An 18,079-nucleotide genomic window follows, 5' to 3' on the forward strand; every position below is an offset into this window, starting at 1 on the left:
AACAAGAGGCAAGTCCTCAACAACGAGGAGAAACAAAACACATGCTGTCTCCTCTCTCTCGTGCTTTTTTTTTTTCCCTTCTTTTTTTTAAGTAAACTATTTGAGTGGGAGTGTCCAACTAAGAGGCAGCACAGTCTATTCATGGAGTCATTCAAAGACACATTCTATGCTTACAGTAGTATTTTCTGTATTACTGATAGCATCCCCTTGGCTTTTAGCTTTGCAAAAAGTTTAATACGTAAAACATGCAAGACCCATGAGACGAATCGGACAATGCGTTACATTTGAACTGCACAACCCCAAAGCACTGAACAATTTTTCCTGCACAGTAAAGTTCAGCTGGTGCCAAAGATGGGGCCAGCCAATGGATGGACTTCTTTTGCTGTGTTAAAAACAACACGACTTAATAGCCCAGTAAATGTTTCTGCCTTTCAAGCATGTTAATGATCTCCAGCTTCACATCTCAAGAATGTTCCGTGCTAAGATTCCTGAACAATGCACTAGAGGATGCTCTGTACACAAAGCAGGGAACAGACTAGTGCCAAATGGGAGGAATTCTGGCACGGTTCTCTCATGCATACCGGCATGTAAGAGGATACAGCAATTTCAGCAAGCCAAGAGATAGCAGGAATGGAAACCATACACATATAAACTCACAGATTAGCTTGGTCACAAGAACCTTTCAACTTCCTCATAAACCAGTAGATTCTGGGGGCTTACCAAGGGCTTGCAGAATACCTCTGTTAAAAACACCACCATGAAAACAGAAAGGAGGGAAATTTCCCCACTTCTAGCAGACTTCAGCCGTCATTCAAGAGTGCCTTAGGAAACATATTCCTAGGGCTCATAAAAATACCTTGTCAGAGGCAAATATTGGGAACTGAAGATCATTAAGAGGGACAATATTCTCAAAAGCACTTCCCCCGGAAGGGCAGAGAATTCCCCTAGAAGTTTTTACAAAGCACCTAACCCAAGTCCCATTATGTATCTTACAATTTAACTGAATGCTGCAGCCCTATAAATACTCTCAGGATATTTTCAGGCACAGAAGGACATCCACATTTGGCATCTGCACAGCGTGTTTGCTTGCTAAGTCACGATGCCCCCCCTTCTTGGTTAAAAACGATGTTATTTCCTCATAAGGTAGTATACATCAGTAGATTCCCAGGTCACTCGGGAAGCTAACCATCCTCCTCTTACTTGAAGGTGGAACTGATTATGAGATTCTCTTGTTACACTACTGACATCGCTGACTTTAGGACTCCCCTTGAAAGAATTTCTACTCCAACAAGGTCAACAGCAACTGTGCTACGAGGAAGAACCCTCCTTCCCTAGCCCTTCACTCAATTACAATACAAATAAATAAATAGATTACCTTCTCCGTGCAGCAAAGATGGATCCAGCAGTTCCATCATGTATTCAATTTCAGTATCCAGCTCCAGCATATCGCACTGGGCCAGTACATATGTCAACACAGGCAAGAAGTCATCAGCTCCATACAGCCTCCCTGGGTCGAAGGAAACACAGACAGTGAGACACAAACCACACCCTTTAACCAGTTCCAGTGTTTGAAAGGAAAGCATTATTTTGCTGCCTTCACCAACCAATACATTTGGATGACTCTAGATTCTCCTGTTACCAAGGTGCAGCAAACAGAACGTCCTCTGACACTCGTTGGACAGGAGAACACCACCAGCTTCATCCTGTACTTCCAACAAGCACAAATGTGATGATGCACACCTTGAGGCATGCAAGGGAATTTAAAAAGACTGGGCTCGCCTTGGCATTAGCTCAGCTGGTGAACTCACAAAAGGCTGCCACACCAGTGTGGCCTGACTGCCACCTGCACCTCTATCACTGGCCAAGAGATGATAAGTATTTTCTTTATACATGCAGGGATGACATCCACTTTCTGGAAGGATCCAGCCGCAAATACCAGTTTTCGAGTCTGAATCCCAGAAGAAGCCCAAGTATAAAAGCCTATTAGATCTGACATGAAAACTCAGCTCATTTCCTTGACAGAGCATAGTTAAAAAACATCAGTGAGCAAAGCCTCGTATCATTCCCAACTAGCTGGTGAAGCATCACTGGCAATGGCAGCACACAGCTAACACACGGAGGCTATGCCGTACCTAGGTCCGTCTGTGCTCCTATCACTTTTATCGCATTTCAACTTTCTGTTTAGAAAATACCATGTGGCTAAATCTCCGGGTCTGGCCAAACTTTGTTCACTGCAGAACTGGTGTGATGCTCACTTAAAACCACCAAAAGCAAGAGCCAGCTTAAGCTGTCCAGGTGACTGAGGGGCCGATACCTACAGTTACACCAGCTAAGGCATACCCTCCAGGTATTACACTGCTATCTGGCTGGAGTACATGACAAAGCAGATACTCAAAACAGCTGCTGGCTTAATGCCACGTTTTACAAACTTCAAATGACAAAACAAGACAACCCAAGGAGCACGTGCCACTTCGTAGCCCAAGCCCCTCAGTTAACTAGCAGCAGCCTCTCAGTATTTTTGTTCTGCGTGTCGGAAATACCTTACTCCACGTGAGATAACGCAGCATGGAGTTTACGTCACTTCAGGCCAAGATTCCCATATCCATTTTAAACTGCAGGATTTTGCACAGAAATAATAAACCGGGCAGGAGCTCGGACCTAAATCTTGAAAAAGTGCCTGGGGGTCTTTAACAGCCACAAGCTTTCACCATTCATCTCAAATCTCGAAAGAAAGTGGGCGTTTTGATCAGCACCGGATTCAGTGCTCACTTAGAAAGAAAACTGCCAGCCACCTGCAGCAGCTTGTCCTTGCTTAGGGAAAAACATCTGCCATTACCACCAGCGTTGCTTCACCTTGGCTGGTGACCCACCGCAGAACGTACGATAAGACGTCAGGCAACGGAGCGGCACCTATGAATCCATGCCATCCAGCACTGCATTTTAATTGTGCCACTGACCACTCAGTGGGTCTTAGCTGGTCCGTAGTCATGTTTTGTTTTCTGGGTTTCAAGGTCACGTTTGGACTCTTGCTACAGTGGAGAAATACGCATTTATGGCTTCAAGTTGCAACAGGGTAGGTTTAGACTGGACATTAGGAAGAAGTTCTTCACAGTAAGAGTGGTCAGACACTGGAAGGGGCTGCCCAGGGAGGTGGTGGAGTCACCATCCTTGGATGAGTTTAACAGTTGTTTAGATGTGGTGTTGGGGGATATGGTATAGGGAAAAACTTTGTAGAGCAGGGTAGATGGTTGGACTCGATGATCCCAAGGGTCTTTTCCAACCTGAATGATTCTATGATTCTATGATTATTTCTGTTCCAAGCAAAGGAAAGAAAGTGTCCAAATGAGAACATCCAGAGGCATAGCAAGCCAAAGACACTGGATCTGAGGCTGCTTTCCTCCACCCATTAACACAGAGCCCCTTGTAGTTGTCACATTGCATACAAGCTATTGAATTAGCTATAGCTAAATACAGGGCGATACCTCTATTACAATTTATTAAAAAAAAAACAAAACAACCCCAAAAAACCCCCCTCCTTTAGAACCAGTGTCAAATTCAGGGCTCACAGGACACTCTAGACAGCCAACTTGCCAACTTCAAAAGCCCACAGTTAACCAAAGCTGCTTTTTTAAAGCTGCTTCAGAAATTCAGCGTGAAGCAGAGTTGTAAGACGTGCTACCAGATGCATCAGAGATCTCAGGAAAGAAGTGGAGAGAAAGAATCCCTCTCAAAAGGGCAAGGAGATGCTATGAGAGTTCCAAGAGGAGAAAACATATCCCCAGAGTCAGGTGGTCTGATTTCCTCCACCGAAAGACAATCCCAGGTCTGGAGTATCAGTGAACTTGAACCACGAAAAGCACCATACCTGAGTTATTCTCCATAACAGTATAAATCAATTTGCAAACTCGCAGCAGCAGCATCACTTTCTTTTCAGGTGAATACATTTTCTGCATGGTCAGGAACTTGACTTTAATCTTTTCAACGTCCACAAAGTCTGGTGTTGGAACAAACACGCCCAGTTCCTGAGGATTCCTCTGCCGTACCAACTGCAGGTTTTCCTTTAGCTGTTTCCAAGAACCATCTGCAGTATGAAACTCTTTCAACATCGCTTCAATGTGGCCCTTCAGTGGCTTCAGAATGCACTTATGCATGGCCTTCTCCAGGACAACATCTGCAACGGGAAAACACAAGTCCAGCTGACTTCCTCCTCTAGAGCAGAGCCAGTATTAATATAACCATTCCCAAAAGAGGCACTGTAGAGCAAAACCTACTTGCTAAGGCTTATTTATAATTCAAGCTGAGTTTCCAGATGTTTGTTAACAAGAAAACAAAAGGCAGAGCAGAATCTGTATTCCATTTTCATTTATGGCAATGCGGTAAATACAAAAAAAAAAACACAACAAAAAACAACCAACCCACAGAGACAGACTACAGACTGTCATAAAAAAAAAAAATAAAAAAAAAAATCAAGCTGTGGCTCCAGTTAAATTTTTCTTTTGTTGGCAAGAAGTCTGAGTTTTACTTTACTTTGAGCTTAGACTTTTAACTCCCAAACTTACAAGTAAAACACAGTCAAAAGCATAACTTTTGTCTGTTTTGGCATGAAAGCCCATCCTTTCTGCATAGTTTCCATCAGAAACTATAACTCAACCACGGTCTCCTAAAACTTGGCTCAACTTTGTCAAGATCTTTATGAAGTTGGACAGATTATGGGCTTCAAAACTATAAATGAAAACCAAGCTGTGTTTGTCCAGCTTCGGATTTCATCATGCAAGCTTCTATACAGCTTTGTCATCAAGTTTGAAGTTCTTTCTTTGGCAATAGTGTGCACGTGGCACAATAACCACTAACTTAGGGTTTGTTTTTTTTTTTTTTTTTTCCTTGTTCTACACAAGCTTTTCTTTAACAGTCATTCTCTACTTTCAAAGTATGGACCACATCAACAGAGAAAGCTCTTCGCTAAACATTTTCTCTGCAAACCTTTACTTTATAAGCTAATTTCCTCTCCTGCTCAGTGTCCCTATAGCAACGCAGCTTACATTAATAATTAGCTAACGTAAATTATTTGTACCACAGTGAACTCCCACAAACACAAAAGAACCTGGGGACCCTTCAGCCTGGTCACTGCACCAACACGCTAGCTGCTGGGATGGTGGGGCAGGACCAGAGCCTAGAGCAGGTAGATGTGGTAGGGGAGCCCAGGAACCAAGAGCAGAAAGAGGTAGAAGCTGTGTCACTGCTAGATCGGAGGTTTATACAAGCTAGCAGTGGACATTCCTGCTATTAGTGGCGACTCATTAAAGTTTCGTTAAACCTCATGCCCCTTCCAGGTTCTTTGCCTGTTCTCATGTGTTCTTCTTAGACCACAGTCTCTTTCTCCCCTTCCAACTCGCCCCCCTCGCCTTTTTTTCTGTTTTCAAATTGCAGACTATTTCTAAGGCTTAGGATTTACACACACCCCCCTTCCAAACAAGCATTACCCACTTCTGTTTTCTTGCTTTTGCTTTATGCTTTCATTTATTTTATCCTTGTGTTCAGGCGTTGTTCCTTTGGGGTCTTCACACCTCTCTTTCCCATACAAACACACCCTTCACACACTCCTCTTATGGTGCTTTTGCTTCATATGTAGCGTTTATTCTGCATATGACATGCAATTCCCAAACGTCCAACTCTATTGGGAGGTCCCATCTCCCCTAACCCAATTCTGCTGGGGCTTCTGTAGCTTCTCTTTCTATTTTGCCCTCCCGGGACACCGATGGAGGGGTGGCAAAGCCGTGTCTGCATCATTCCCGGATGCTTTAAACACATCTAGGCTCTCTCTCACAACAGGGATTGCGAAAGCTGCTGGAAGGGAGAAAGAGTGAACGTGAGGAGCAGCATTTGCCCTTTGATTTTCTAGATTTCCCTATGGCTATCAGTAAAGGCATAACCAGTCTGACACACGTTCTTGATGGCCTGTCACCCAGCAAGAAGGGTGGATCCAGCTTCCCGCTGGACCAGAGCCACCAATTATACCTAACGAGTGGCAACGTTTCAAACGACTGATGATCCTTATCTATTGTACTTGGTAAAGCCACACAAGTCACCACTGACAGCAGTTCCAAACCCAGTCAGGAAAGCAGAAGCATCACCCTTCCGCGCAGGGAGAGAAACTGCCTCTCCCTGCCACCAAAGCCATCCTCAGGGCTCATGGGGCAGAAATACTTTTCCACCAAGAAAAATGCACAAATCTCACCCATTTGCGTTAGCTAAATTTCTAGAGGGTACAAATAGTTCCTTTGCTAGCTTCACTGACGGTGATTTTTTTTCTTTTTTGACAATTCAGATTTATTTATTTCTACTGCCTGTTCAGTTTTTTTAAATAGTGAAAACACCAACTGTTTTGCTTGCAAGTGGAACACCTCTGCAGTTTGCATTCCAACCACCTGGTCAAAATTAAAGCAGTCAGTGCTGCCAAACATTACATTAAGTGAGAGAACTCTCTATGCCCAATTTTAACTCCCACAGGCTTCCACTGGAAGTTCTGCACATGAATAGCTAGCGTCAGACATCCATCCTTCATCTCAACAAAGCGGGGTCACCACCACATTTGGCCACAGGAGGCTCAATAAGTTGTAAAGAACTCAGCACAGATCCTCAGAGCCCTTGGTCTGATAGTGAGGGAGCTCCTACCCTGGGATGGGAGGTGGGAAAACTCAGTATGTTTTTATGACTGATCCCCTATAGGCTCCAGGCTGGAGCTGGTTCAGCTGCTGCCTGCATGGAGGGAGCTGCAGGAGCAGTCCCTTCCCAGAGGCTGCAGGAACTGGAAGGAAAATTCCTCCAAAAAGCCCCAGTCCTTGGTTGGGTCAGGCTTGTTATCTGTAGGTAAGAAGCGGAAGCCGTAAGTCTTCTGACCTCAACCCTTAATAAGTAGCACTCTCACAGCTCTCCCTACAGATCATAGCATGGTTTGGGTTGGAAGGGACCTTAAAGATCATCCAGTTCCAACCCCCCTGCCCTGGGCAGGGACACCTCCACTACAGCAGGTTGCTCAAAGCCCCATCCAGCCTGGCCTCGAACCAGGTTGCAGATGAATCACACAAGAGTTTTACGGCTGTGCAAGATTGCAAATAGGAAAGAACACCTCCTTGCCATTTGTCACAGGCTCCAAAAGCAGTCTCTGGGAGTTGATTTGAAGTTTACTCCATCACATTCCACAATTTCTCTGGGAACTGAAATAGATTTGAAGCAGCACAGAGGAGGAGAACAGGTACCTCCCGTGGCTGTGCTCAAAGCTCCACACGGGGTCCAAGTACTAATTGCTGAAGGCTGTTCCTAATGGTTTCTGTGCTGTTAATGTGATCAGGTAAATAAAAACAAATAAAAAATAGGGAGATTTAGTAAAGCATCCCTCAGTGCTGTCCAGTGACTATATTACAGCTAATAGGAGACAAAATAAAGGATGTATAGCTGTGATTCCAAAGGGATACGAACTGCCTTGGCTTGGTAAGGGTAGACCGAGAGAAACTTGTCCATTTAATGCAACACGTTTGCGCTGAACCAGCCAGCAAACGAGGAAGCGACTAAAATACGACAGCGCGTCCAAGATGTTTGTTGTCGTTGTTGTTTTAAACCAAAAAAACCCAAAGAAAGTCCAAACAAACAAAGAAAAAACAACAAAAAAACCCCACCAAACCAACTCAAAAAACCACACAACCTTTGTGTCTCCCTTATGAATTCTTGGCACAGACATAAGAACCACGGAGTTCTGCCTTCAAATTAAAAAGTGGCAAATTCTAGCAAGCTGATGAGGCCAACAACATAGCAAAATTGATAAGGACTGGACTTCTTTTTAAATAGTCAATAATAAAACCCATATGTATCCTAATTAATATAAAACCTATATGAATATTTATATTATTATTATTATTAAAGCCTGGAAGGACAGCATTTCTTGTGATCTGGGTGGCTTGTGAGGCTGAATATTGGTCTCTAAAAGCATGTTTGGGATCAGACCATCCAACTATTTACCCTTTCTTCTGAACTGCTGTTACTGGCCCCTTTCAGGGAAAGGCATTTCTGGATATGATCCCACAAAACAATCCCCAGCCAGCAGCAGTTTTTACGGTTTAACTTCTAATGGCCACAAAAAAGTAAAAGTATAGGAGGGTCTCCCAGGCAAATTTGCATCTAATTTGTGATTTGAGGACTGATCCTTTGCATTAACATCTCCGCGTATTTCTCAGATCCAAATGGGCAACAAAAGTCCTGTTTACGTCAGGACAAGCACAGTGTTTCCAAGTATGCTCCCAGGATGCTTAATACTCCAAACGCAAGACACACACTCTTTAGATTTTTTTAGTTTTTTTTTTTTTTTAAAAATTGAGTATCACTTGAGCTGAGGGCCGTGTAGCGTTCCTGAAACGGTACTTATAATTAGCCTCTAGCCTCAAAATGGGAACTGGAAATGCTTTGATAAATGAATTGTAAAGGCCAGCCAGCTAGTTTCGTTGTGACTTGTGGAAACACATCTGTATCCTGTGCTGACATGCTGTTTTGTTTTGCTGCAAACCACACAAGTCTGCATCCAGAGAGGACAACATATTAGTCATCGCAAGTGTCCTTACGCAGCCTCTTTACAACCCTGGCTGCCCGAAATTGTGGGCGCGCTCTCGCCTTTCCCGGGCTGTCGGTTACCTGTGACCAACCGTTGCTGCTCCAGCGAGATTGCCTGTCACATCCAGTCCCTGGATTTACACGCGAGCCCCGTTTAGCATCTACAGCAGCCAAAGCATTCATCAGTAGACGAAGGGCTCAGTAAGAGACTGAGGGAGTCTGGGAAGCATTACAAAAAGGCTCAGTCCCGCACAAGTAACATCGCCTGGGAGGCTGAAAGCAGAAGGTTACTCCCCAACTTGTACGTGCAGGACACCTGACTACACTGCATTTACTTTGTCCTGGGTTTTCCTAAAATCTTGCACGTTCATAGACCTGTCTCAGTCATTCCAGTCTATTTTAAGACAGCTCATGTCAGGATGGCCAAGTGTCCAGAGTTCTTGGTGGACGTCTACAGTGACACGTGCCAAGGCCACGGTGCAGGCAAGAGCATCTCCTCTGAAGGAGTAAGACTTGAAAGTAAGAACTCATACAACCCACACTCCTTGATAATCTGCACAACCCTGAGAACAGAGGTAGGACTGAGGTGGGCGATGGATAGGCAGCAGTGACAGAAGTTGAGCAACAAGGGAAGAAAGGTCTCCAGGGCAAACCTCCCCTCACTTACCTACACAAAGCATGCCAACAAATCACAGAACTATCTGTGCTAGGTCTGTTTTGCTTTAATCAGGCGTGGGTTAATGAAAACTCACGCTATGGCTCTATGATAAACACATGCCTCCTCTTAAAGAGCAAGTAATGAAGGAGCAGGGAATAAGTCACAAAGCAAACCAAAGGGGTGGTTGGAAAATGGAGAACCAAATCCTCTGCCCTGCTCAGCACTTTTACCACTGCTTCTTACTTGCCTTGTCCTCTGGCTCCCGTAGTGAAAGAAGGGGCACTGGAGGACACGTTGGTTGGCCTCCATGAAGAGGAGTCACTAAGATGAGTGACTGGACAGGGGCACAGGACATCAAAACAAATGTACAACACCTAAAAACTAACACAGTGCTAAAAAACAGCCAACATAAGTTTTTCAAGAAGAATTAGTGGCATACCATTCTAATTCCTTTAAGAGGATAATTGGATCAGCAAAGAAGAGGGGAGCAGGCGGTGGGCTGAATCTTAACCTTGGTAGGACCCATAACTCTATTCCATGCAACTTTCCTATAAGCAAAAAAAGGAAAGACTCTCTTGCTGTAATTCCCATAAGACGGGTGCATAAAATACTGCACTGAGGGCCCATTTATCAATGGTTGACTGTCAGACAAGACAGATATTTGAAAAGAGGTACCGTGGAGGTCAGCCCTGGGCGTTAGCCTATTTAGCATTTTCATTGAAAACTTGGATGATAAAGCAGAGAGTCCACATACAAAATCTGCATACAATATCATGGCAGGAGAGGGAGAAGGGCATCACCAGTCCTTTAGAGAGCAGGTTTAAAGTTATCTTCAGAAGTGGGAAACAGGCCTAAAAGCCAACGTGGTAAAATCTCACAAGGAGGAAAGTAAAACATCGCCTCTCATCAGGAGGAGATGGCTTCTTCTCCAAGAAGCCTCCCTCAGAGTGGCTGGCACATCGGCTCCCACAGGGAAGGGACGACGCTCCTCCGTACAGCCTCCAACCCCGTCTGCCCGAGACTCCTCCACGCAGACCCAGGTCCCTGTGACAAGGCACGTCCTGGAGGGGCCAACACGTTCTCTCCAAGCCTCTTTTAACATTCAACATTCAAAAATCCATCGTGCATTAGACATACCAAAAACAAATAACAGGCAGTATTGCTCAGTACCTTCCCAAACGATCAGTTAACACCCTGTTGCCAAATTATTTAAACTGGTCACTTCTCGGGCTAGGCCCACATTCGTGCATTGAGTTGTTCAGGTGTTAGATCTTGCCTGATGATCACCTGGTGAAGCGATGACAGTCAACCTGGCTCCTTTCTGTTCACAGCCAGGAAAAGAAGAAATACAAATAAAAACTCCCAAACATTTGCTGTTCAAGCAGCTGTGGACTATCAGGGTCTCTTCTGACCAGCCCAGGCGTGGAAGACTTTTAAAGAAGTACTTTGCATTCATCCTTAAGCAATAAAAAGCCACGTGCCTTAACCTTGATTCTGTCCCAACACTGGGAATCCCATTGTTTCAGGAAGGGTTAACAGCCTACAGCCTAATATTAGGAGGCACCTGTCGGGAATAATTAGAAATCACATTCTCCCAATGATTTGGCAAAAGTTAAACAATTTGATACACCCCCTGTCTGGGAAACTTAAAACATCTCCCACATCTGGGGAGGTTGGACTAGATGACCTTTAAAGGTGCATTCCAACTCAAACTACCAAATGACTCTACGAAGTCTTTTGCTTGCAAGAGCCTGGGAAGTCCATGATACAGTTCTACAAGAAAAGCTACACCATCACAACAATCATTACACAGACACAGGAGAAAGTCCCAAACACCAAGGGCTTCTCTAAGCCTCAGGGGGTGCTTCTCTAGCACTCAAAATTCAGGAGACAACGGTGGGATAACGTGAAGTCTGGCTGCCCTGGAACAGGCGACCAGCAGCAGCAGTTCTGGGTGGAAGAAGGAGGTGAGGACTGGCTCCAGCTCCTCTCCATAGAGGCAGGACCAGCCCAGGGAACCGAGAGGCCCAAACATTTTCTGCTGCAGGCTCCCCCATTGCCCCACCAACATGGTCTGAAGCTACTGTTGGACAAGCGTGGCTGATGCCACCTCCTGCAAGTCCCCGGCAGGGCACAGCCACCGTGTCCTGCTCCAACGTGGCCATCACCAGGTCCGACCAGAGCCTCTGACACTGACTCGCCACCACTGCGGGACAGTACACGAGAAACAAAGGCGTATTTTTCTCAGCAGCACACATCCAGCCCTAGGCTGACATGTTGAGGGGGCAAACCTGCGCTGCAAAAGCGCAAACTGATGAGGGAGGATAAATGACTACTCAAAGTTAAAATTCAGGCTGCAATTCCATAATGAAATAGTCAAGCAAAATTGCGGATAATAGGCAGGGCTACATCATAAAAAGTTCTCTATAGGGATGACTAAATCGTGCTGTCACATAGTTATCTGCTTAAATCAGCAACATCTGATGCTCCTGATCCACTGCGGTTGTTTGCAGACTCGAGCAGTACATGATTCAAAAGCAAGTTCTCCCTTTGTTAAAACCATCCTGCTTTATAAATTAATTGCATTTAATCCCATGATCAAAGTCAAGACTTTCTGTCGCTGATGAAAACCCATGCAGTTTAGTTATTACATTTCACAGCTCATGCTACTTCAAACTACCGAAACATTTAGGGAGTTGGACTAGGTGATCTTTATGGTCCCTTCCAACTCTAAAAAATCAGTGAAATTCAGTGAAATTTAAAAGCAGAAGGCGTTTCGCCAGTCTTCAGAGACCCACGGTCCGATGTAACCACACCCTTACAATAAAAAGCACAAGTCAAACCAAGCTTTCACAACGTTAGAAGCAAACCTAGATCTGTATTTCTTCGTCAAATACCCAGCACTCTGCAGAAATCCAGGCGAAAATGGGCCTGCACCACTGCTCAATTCGCCGTTTTGTCTTCCACATAACGCCCACATAATAGTCTTTATTATTCTAGCGAGAACATTACACGTCTTTGAAAGAGTCTCAATTTCAAGGACGCTCTTTGGAGTGTAATATTTGCTTTAGCAGCGCTTGTTACTTTTGCTTGACTTTGTGTAAATGAAGCTGAAGTTATGCGAGAATACTTCCTCTTGTTCAAGGACAGAAATGTCAACATAAAAATCACCCTCGAGTCCCAGAGAAAGAACTGTCTGCCAATTTTGCACTGGGCCAACTGTTGGGACGCTGGAGTACAGGAGAAAAACAAGCAAATGAGGACTGAAGTGAGCTCACAAGGAAAGTATTCTGCCCTGAGGGATGTTTACCTCCTAAACGCGGCTTATAGGCTCTTTTACAAATACTGCTCAGACTCAGCAAGATAGAGGGGCAGTGAGATTTTACGCAGCAACAATGATTTCACTTTTGTGGATACACAAGTCTCTCTCTGTTGTTAAAACATGTATTCAAACATATAGCTCATCTGCAACCATTTACAAACATGCACATGTAACAGAGGGTATAGAAATCCCGAGACTAACAGCCCCTTCTCTGTCTTGCTCACATTTGTTTGGTTTTTTTAAAAACTCTTATAGATCTTTTTATTTAGCTCCAAGTGCAGCTTTGCTAAGAGTGACGGAGAATATTTGGAAGAATGGGATTTATTTCAAAATTAAGTTGCCATGAAGTGTCTCTGCTCCTAACTGTCACTAGATTTGACTAAATTCTAGTTTCACAGTTACAATCCATATGGTTAAAATTGCCACAGTTTTGGTCCAAGCATTGAGAACCATTTCAGCCCAATTCACCGAAAAAATACATGCGTGCCAGCAAATAAAGGATTCCATGTTATTAATAGTACAGCAGCTAAAAAAAGGAAAAGGTAATAATCACCAGTAAAAAGCCCACATTGCAGCTATTTTAAGGATAATTTTTTATGAACAACTTTGTAGCATAGTTCTTCCAAGTTGCTAGGGTGATTGGAGGCGGGGGGGGAGGGGGGTGTTGTTTTAAGACTCAAAGACTCAATGGCTCGAATTCTTCTAGCAAAGTCAACCTCACCTTTTAAAAGTGGCACAAAGACTGTCACAATAAACACTGAATCCGCATTTTCACTTTTCCCCAAAACACCGGACAGCATTTCTTACCTATTTGGTCCTCTGGAATCAGCGATTCGATTGGGGGATCAAGTTCGGAGCTTTGGGACAAATAGTTCTTGACTTGGGTCATGAACTGCCGAATCGTTTGCAGCATATCGGTGCTTGAAACATGGCACTCCTTGTTCTCCTGGAGAAAGCTGATATAGTCCTGGACTAGGCACCCAAAATAAGTGCGTTTGTCCCGGGACATCTCTGCAATTTTCTTAATCATCCTCTTTTCAGGGGTCATGAAGGAACTGAAAACTCCACTGACTTTCCGTAGCTGAGATTTCACAATCTTGGGGAGAACAAACGAACTGTTTCTTTTCTTCTTGGGCTTCAAGGGGGGTGCCATGCTCTCTTGGTCGCTTTCCCCCTCAAAATCCTCCAGGCTGCTGTTGGTGTCCCCCTCATAGCCGAAGAGCGGCATGCTCCGATCGAAGTCCAGCGAGTCGGACGAGGAGGTGGAAATGCTCATGTCGCTCAGCCTCTGCCTGCCTCCATTCCACGGGATGTGTGACTCAGAGCTGGTAGCTGCCGTCTTTTTGGCGGCTGCCGGAGCCGGCTCAGGCAGGGCTTCACCTGGAACGCCGGCAGCTTCAGGCACACGCAGCGAGCTGCCGCCAGGTCGAGTCACTGCTGCGGTCTTTGAGCTACCTTCCACCTCCAAGCAAACAGCCTGCTTCTTCAGCCGAGGAGGCGGAATAGGGGTTGGTTTATTCCGCAGCAAATCCAAGCCTCTCTCTTTCTTATGGTTGACTGTTTCTGGCATGCTCGCCTGCTTTATAGTCCTGGAAAGCTGCGGACTCGTCAGGATGCTATTAATAGAAGGAGGTGGCGGCCGGGGTGGGGGGGAGCGAGGCCTGGCTGTGCCATTCACGTCTTGAGTTCTCGGGCTCTGCCTTTTCAGACTTCCACTGACATCCTGGCTGTGCACTTTTAAGAAGAGAGGATTAATGAAACACAGCGCTCCGTTGGTCTGGCTGCACTCCAGCTCCGAAGGCGTTCTGGTTCGTATAGAATGCACTCCATTTATAAGGCAGAGCTGACGGGAGTCTTTACAAGCACTATCCAAAGGCACAGGCTTACGGGGAGGTGAAGAATCCGGGGGGTTGCTGTTAGCCGGGGAGCTCCAAAAGTCTGGAAAAAACCATCATTATGTTAACATAAGAATGCAAAACGGCATGCAGATGGCTTTCAGAACATTCAGCTGAACGTCACCAGTTTCAAGTATTAAGACATTTAGACAAGCTTTTATTAATTCAAGGGGAAAAAAACAAACCCTCCAAGTGAACCTCTTAAAGCACCACCAGGCATAACTGCATGCTACACCCCTGGGGCTTCTCTTTCTCATTTATAAATATCACGACCAACGCATAGCTTCAAATCAGCGCGCTGAACTAAGCTTAAAAATAAACTGAGAATGAAAGAAAGGAATGGAGACTGTAACCCAGTAATTCTTACCAACTTGTGACTGAAATGAACATAAACTACTCCCCTAGCTTCTCACTCAGGAGAAATAAGCCTAGATTCTCAGCTGGTATTAATAAGCTCATTCCATTAAAGACAACAGCTAGGCTGATTTATACCAGCTGATGGCCACTTACAGCAACTCAACAAAAATTTCAGTTTGGTTTCTTTTGATAGCGAACGAATGACACTACAAATGAAAAGACAGCTCACGGAATCACGGAATTGTCAGAGTTGGAAGGGACCTCTAGAGATCATCTAGTCCAACTCCCCTGCTGAAGCAGGGTTGCCCAGAGCACATCACTCAGGACTGCATCCAGGTGGGTCTTGAAGATCTCCAGAGAAGGGGACTCCATGACCTCCCTGGGCAGCCTGTTCCAGGGCTCTGGCACCCTCACCGGAAAGAAGTTCTTCCTCATATTTAAATGGAACTTCCCATGTTCCAGCTTGTGCCCGTTGCCCCTCGTCCTGTCACTGGGAACCACTGAAAAGAGTTCGGCTCCATCCTCCTTCAACCCACCCTTTAGGTACTTGTAAACATAGATAAGGTCTCCCCTCAGCCTTCTCTTCTCCAGGCTAAAGAATCCCAGCTCTCTCAGCCTTTCCTCGTAAGGGAGATGCTCGAATTCCTTAATCATCTTAGTTGCCCTACATTGGACTCTCTCCAGTAGTTCCCTGTTCCACACGCTTTGCTGTGGTGTGTGCACACACAATCTTGAGCTACGCAGGCCAAGTGCTCGCATCTCTGTAAGAGCGCTGGCCTGCAGCCCTGCCTTTGCAAGGCTGACACAGTCTGCCTGAGGTTTTAGACTCTCAGCAGCACATAAATAGACCGAATCTGCAGTCCCACATCAGCGGTGTGGAAAACCTGTGCTAAAATCGGCAAGTCTCAGCCAGCCAAATCTCTGCAACCAGCTGCAGCCTCCGCACTCGTCCCAGCAAAGCATCAGCATGTTCGTGAAACTGAGTCAGCGATAAAGCCCATCAGCTCCTGAAGGTATGAAAATTGAAACCAGACAAGCCCTGGAATACCAGAGGAGGGAGATTTTGCTGAAATTTGCCAGTCTTGACACGGCCTCTTTTTCTGCAGTGTCAAGATGCCACATTTGGGCTGTTGAGCAATGTCACCTGGGCCCAATTGCATGAAGGTCAAGCAGTCCACAAGAGGGTCCACGCCTAACAGTCATGCCCAACAGCTGTGTCTTGCCTACGGGGCAGAAGACAGGAAATGGCTCCTGGTGATATGCCACTGCCAGAGAACACATGTAGGCACAGACATATTTCTCTACATAGTCATGCAACGCTGCTGTTTTTGTCCCGCTCCATGACTTCACATCCTGCCTGCAGATCCCTCACCAGACTGGCCAGCATGCCTGGCATACGGGCTGTTGTGAACACACACGATGTGAGCACCGCTGCAGGTGAAACACAAGAGAGACTGAGAGGGGGAATCTTATGTTCAGCACATGAAACCTTACAGGTTGGCAATAGCCCTGGCACCTTTACCACCAGGTCTTCCTGATGTGGTTTGCTGGGCTACACGCTGTTGACCTGCCTTGTCCAGTTGTCCCTCTGAGCCTACAGCACAACAGAGCTCTGAGAGGAGCTACAAACCTCTGTGTTCCAACCAGGGTGTTTTGTGCCTATGTGTTGCTTAAGGAAAGCTCACACTTAACAGGAAGGGCCCTTGGGAGTTTAAGGCGTCTCTTGGGTGCACAGCGTTGAAGGGCTGATTTCCTGGTATATTCTCTTTTGCACGCGGACACCTAGAACTCTATCAAAAATCTAAGCTTTATTGTCTGGTTTCTGCTCACAGAAACCGTGATCTTAATTTGGTGTATAGAGGTAATTCATCCCAAATACACCAACCACACAGTCAGACACTGGTCCATCAGTCTTCTCCTCAGCTTTTAAATGTATTAGCTTAAAGAAACAACACACACAATGCAGACAAAGGTTGTTCAAGAGCAAGACTAACTCTACAGCAAGCAGGCCATGGTGCTCTCGGGTACTGAGGACAAAGCCAGTATGGTTGATCTGGAAAGCTTGCTCAACACCACCACTATCATCTCCTGTGGAGAAAGTCACTTAATGTTACTTTAAGGCTTCCAAGTGTCACTGGGAGTTGGTCTTCACTACACTGTATCCCAATCACACTTTTTTTTTTTTCCATCCAAACACCTAATCAACAGTTCCATGTTTGCCTTCATGCCCATGAAAATCCATACTTTCATCTAATTACCTAAACTTGCAGATGAGCAGCACGGAAGTCATTTGTCTCTTCTCTGAAACAAGACAGTTAATTGCATCGCTACTGCAGCAAAACAAAATGCAAAGCGGTGCAATACTTCCCTGTGTATGGCTTTGCTGCAAAGTCCCATCAAATAGTTCTAGACAGCCTCATGATTTACTCTGATTTAGCATGGATCCGTTTCTAAAGCAAAGATGATTCAAAAAAAAAAAAAAATCTACTGGGACAAAGACTGCCAACAGCCAACCCTCCCTTCCTGCAAAAGGAAATGAGGCCGTCAGCACTTTGCAGGAGTTGCTCAAGGATTCGTCTGGGTGGAGCTCACGTTTCAAACCCCTTGCCAGGCTTTGCGTCTCCTGCAAGCTCAAGGTAGGTTTTACAACGAGCCTGTATTGGTTTATAGCAGCCAAGTGATGCAAGGATATGTTCTTGCATTTTCTTTTCTTATTTTAAAAATTTCACCAAACCAATGCGCATGGATACGCTCTGCAGATCCTATGCATACACTCCTCCTTTTTTCACTATGCTACTGCATTGAGCCACTGATCTCAAAAATCACCATTCTAAGATCACATGTCAATCTGAACAGAAGTTTTCTTAACAGTGAACCTCAGCTCCTACACTCTCCTGGCAACTCCAGCAAACCACCAAGCCAGTGCCTGCTACATGTCCTCGCAGCCAACATTAGCCCTTGGAGGGGAAGCTACGTCAAACTAAGGATTTTAAGACTTGCTTTGCCCAAGGGTTGTACAGAGAGGGGAGAGAAGGAGGAAGGAAGGAAACAGCACTAACAAAAATATCACAGAAGGCACGCACAGAAGGAAGGAAGAGCCCCAAGGTCTCCATTTGGCAAGTACAAGATTTGGCCTTCCCAACAGGAGAAGCTGCTTTTCTAAACGAAATCCGTATCATCACTGATCAATATGGACTATTTACTGATGCAGGCTATTTCTTCAAGCTTATAGCAATGCTACATCTATGG

The 18,079-nt window shown here is 45.3% G+C and overlaps 1 protein-coding gene across 1 annotated transcript in view; it reads right to left on the minus strand.

The window, feature by feature from the left end:
- The window catches only part of RIN2 (Ras and Rab interactor 2), a 93,107-nt gene that overhangs the window by 5,970 nt on the left and 69,058 nt on the right, over positions 1-18,079 (minus strand). The window contains exons 8-10 of the mRNA XM_074144267.1: positions 13,386-14,516; positions 3,866-4,171; positions 1,376-1,507 (exon numbers count right to left, since the gene is read on the minus strand). Coding sequence (XP_074000368.1) covers positions 1,376-1,507; positions 3,866-4,171; positions 13,386-14,516 — 1,569 coding nt within the window. The remainder of the gene's footprint in view (positions 1-1,375; positions 1,508-3,865; positions 4,172-13,385; positions 14,517-18,079) is intronic.

Source organism: Numenius arquata, chromosome 2 (assembly GCF_964106895.1).
Source record: "Numenius arquata chromosome 2, bNumArq3.hap1.1, whole genome shotgun sequence".
Taxonomy (NCBI): domain Eukaryota; kingdom Metazoa; phylum Chordata; class Aves; order Charadriiformes; family Scolopacidae; genus Numenius; species Numenius arquata.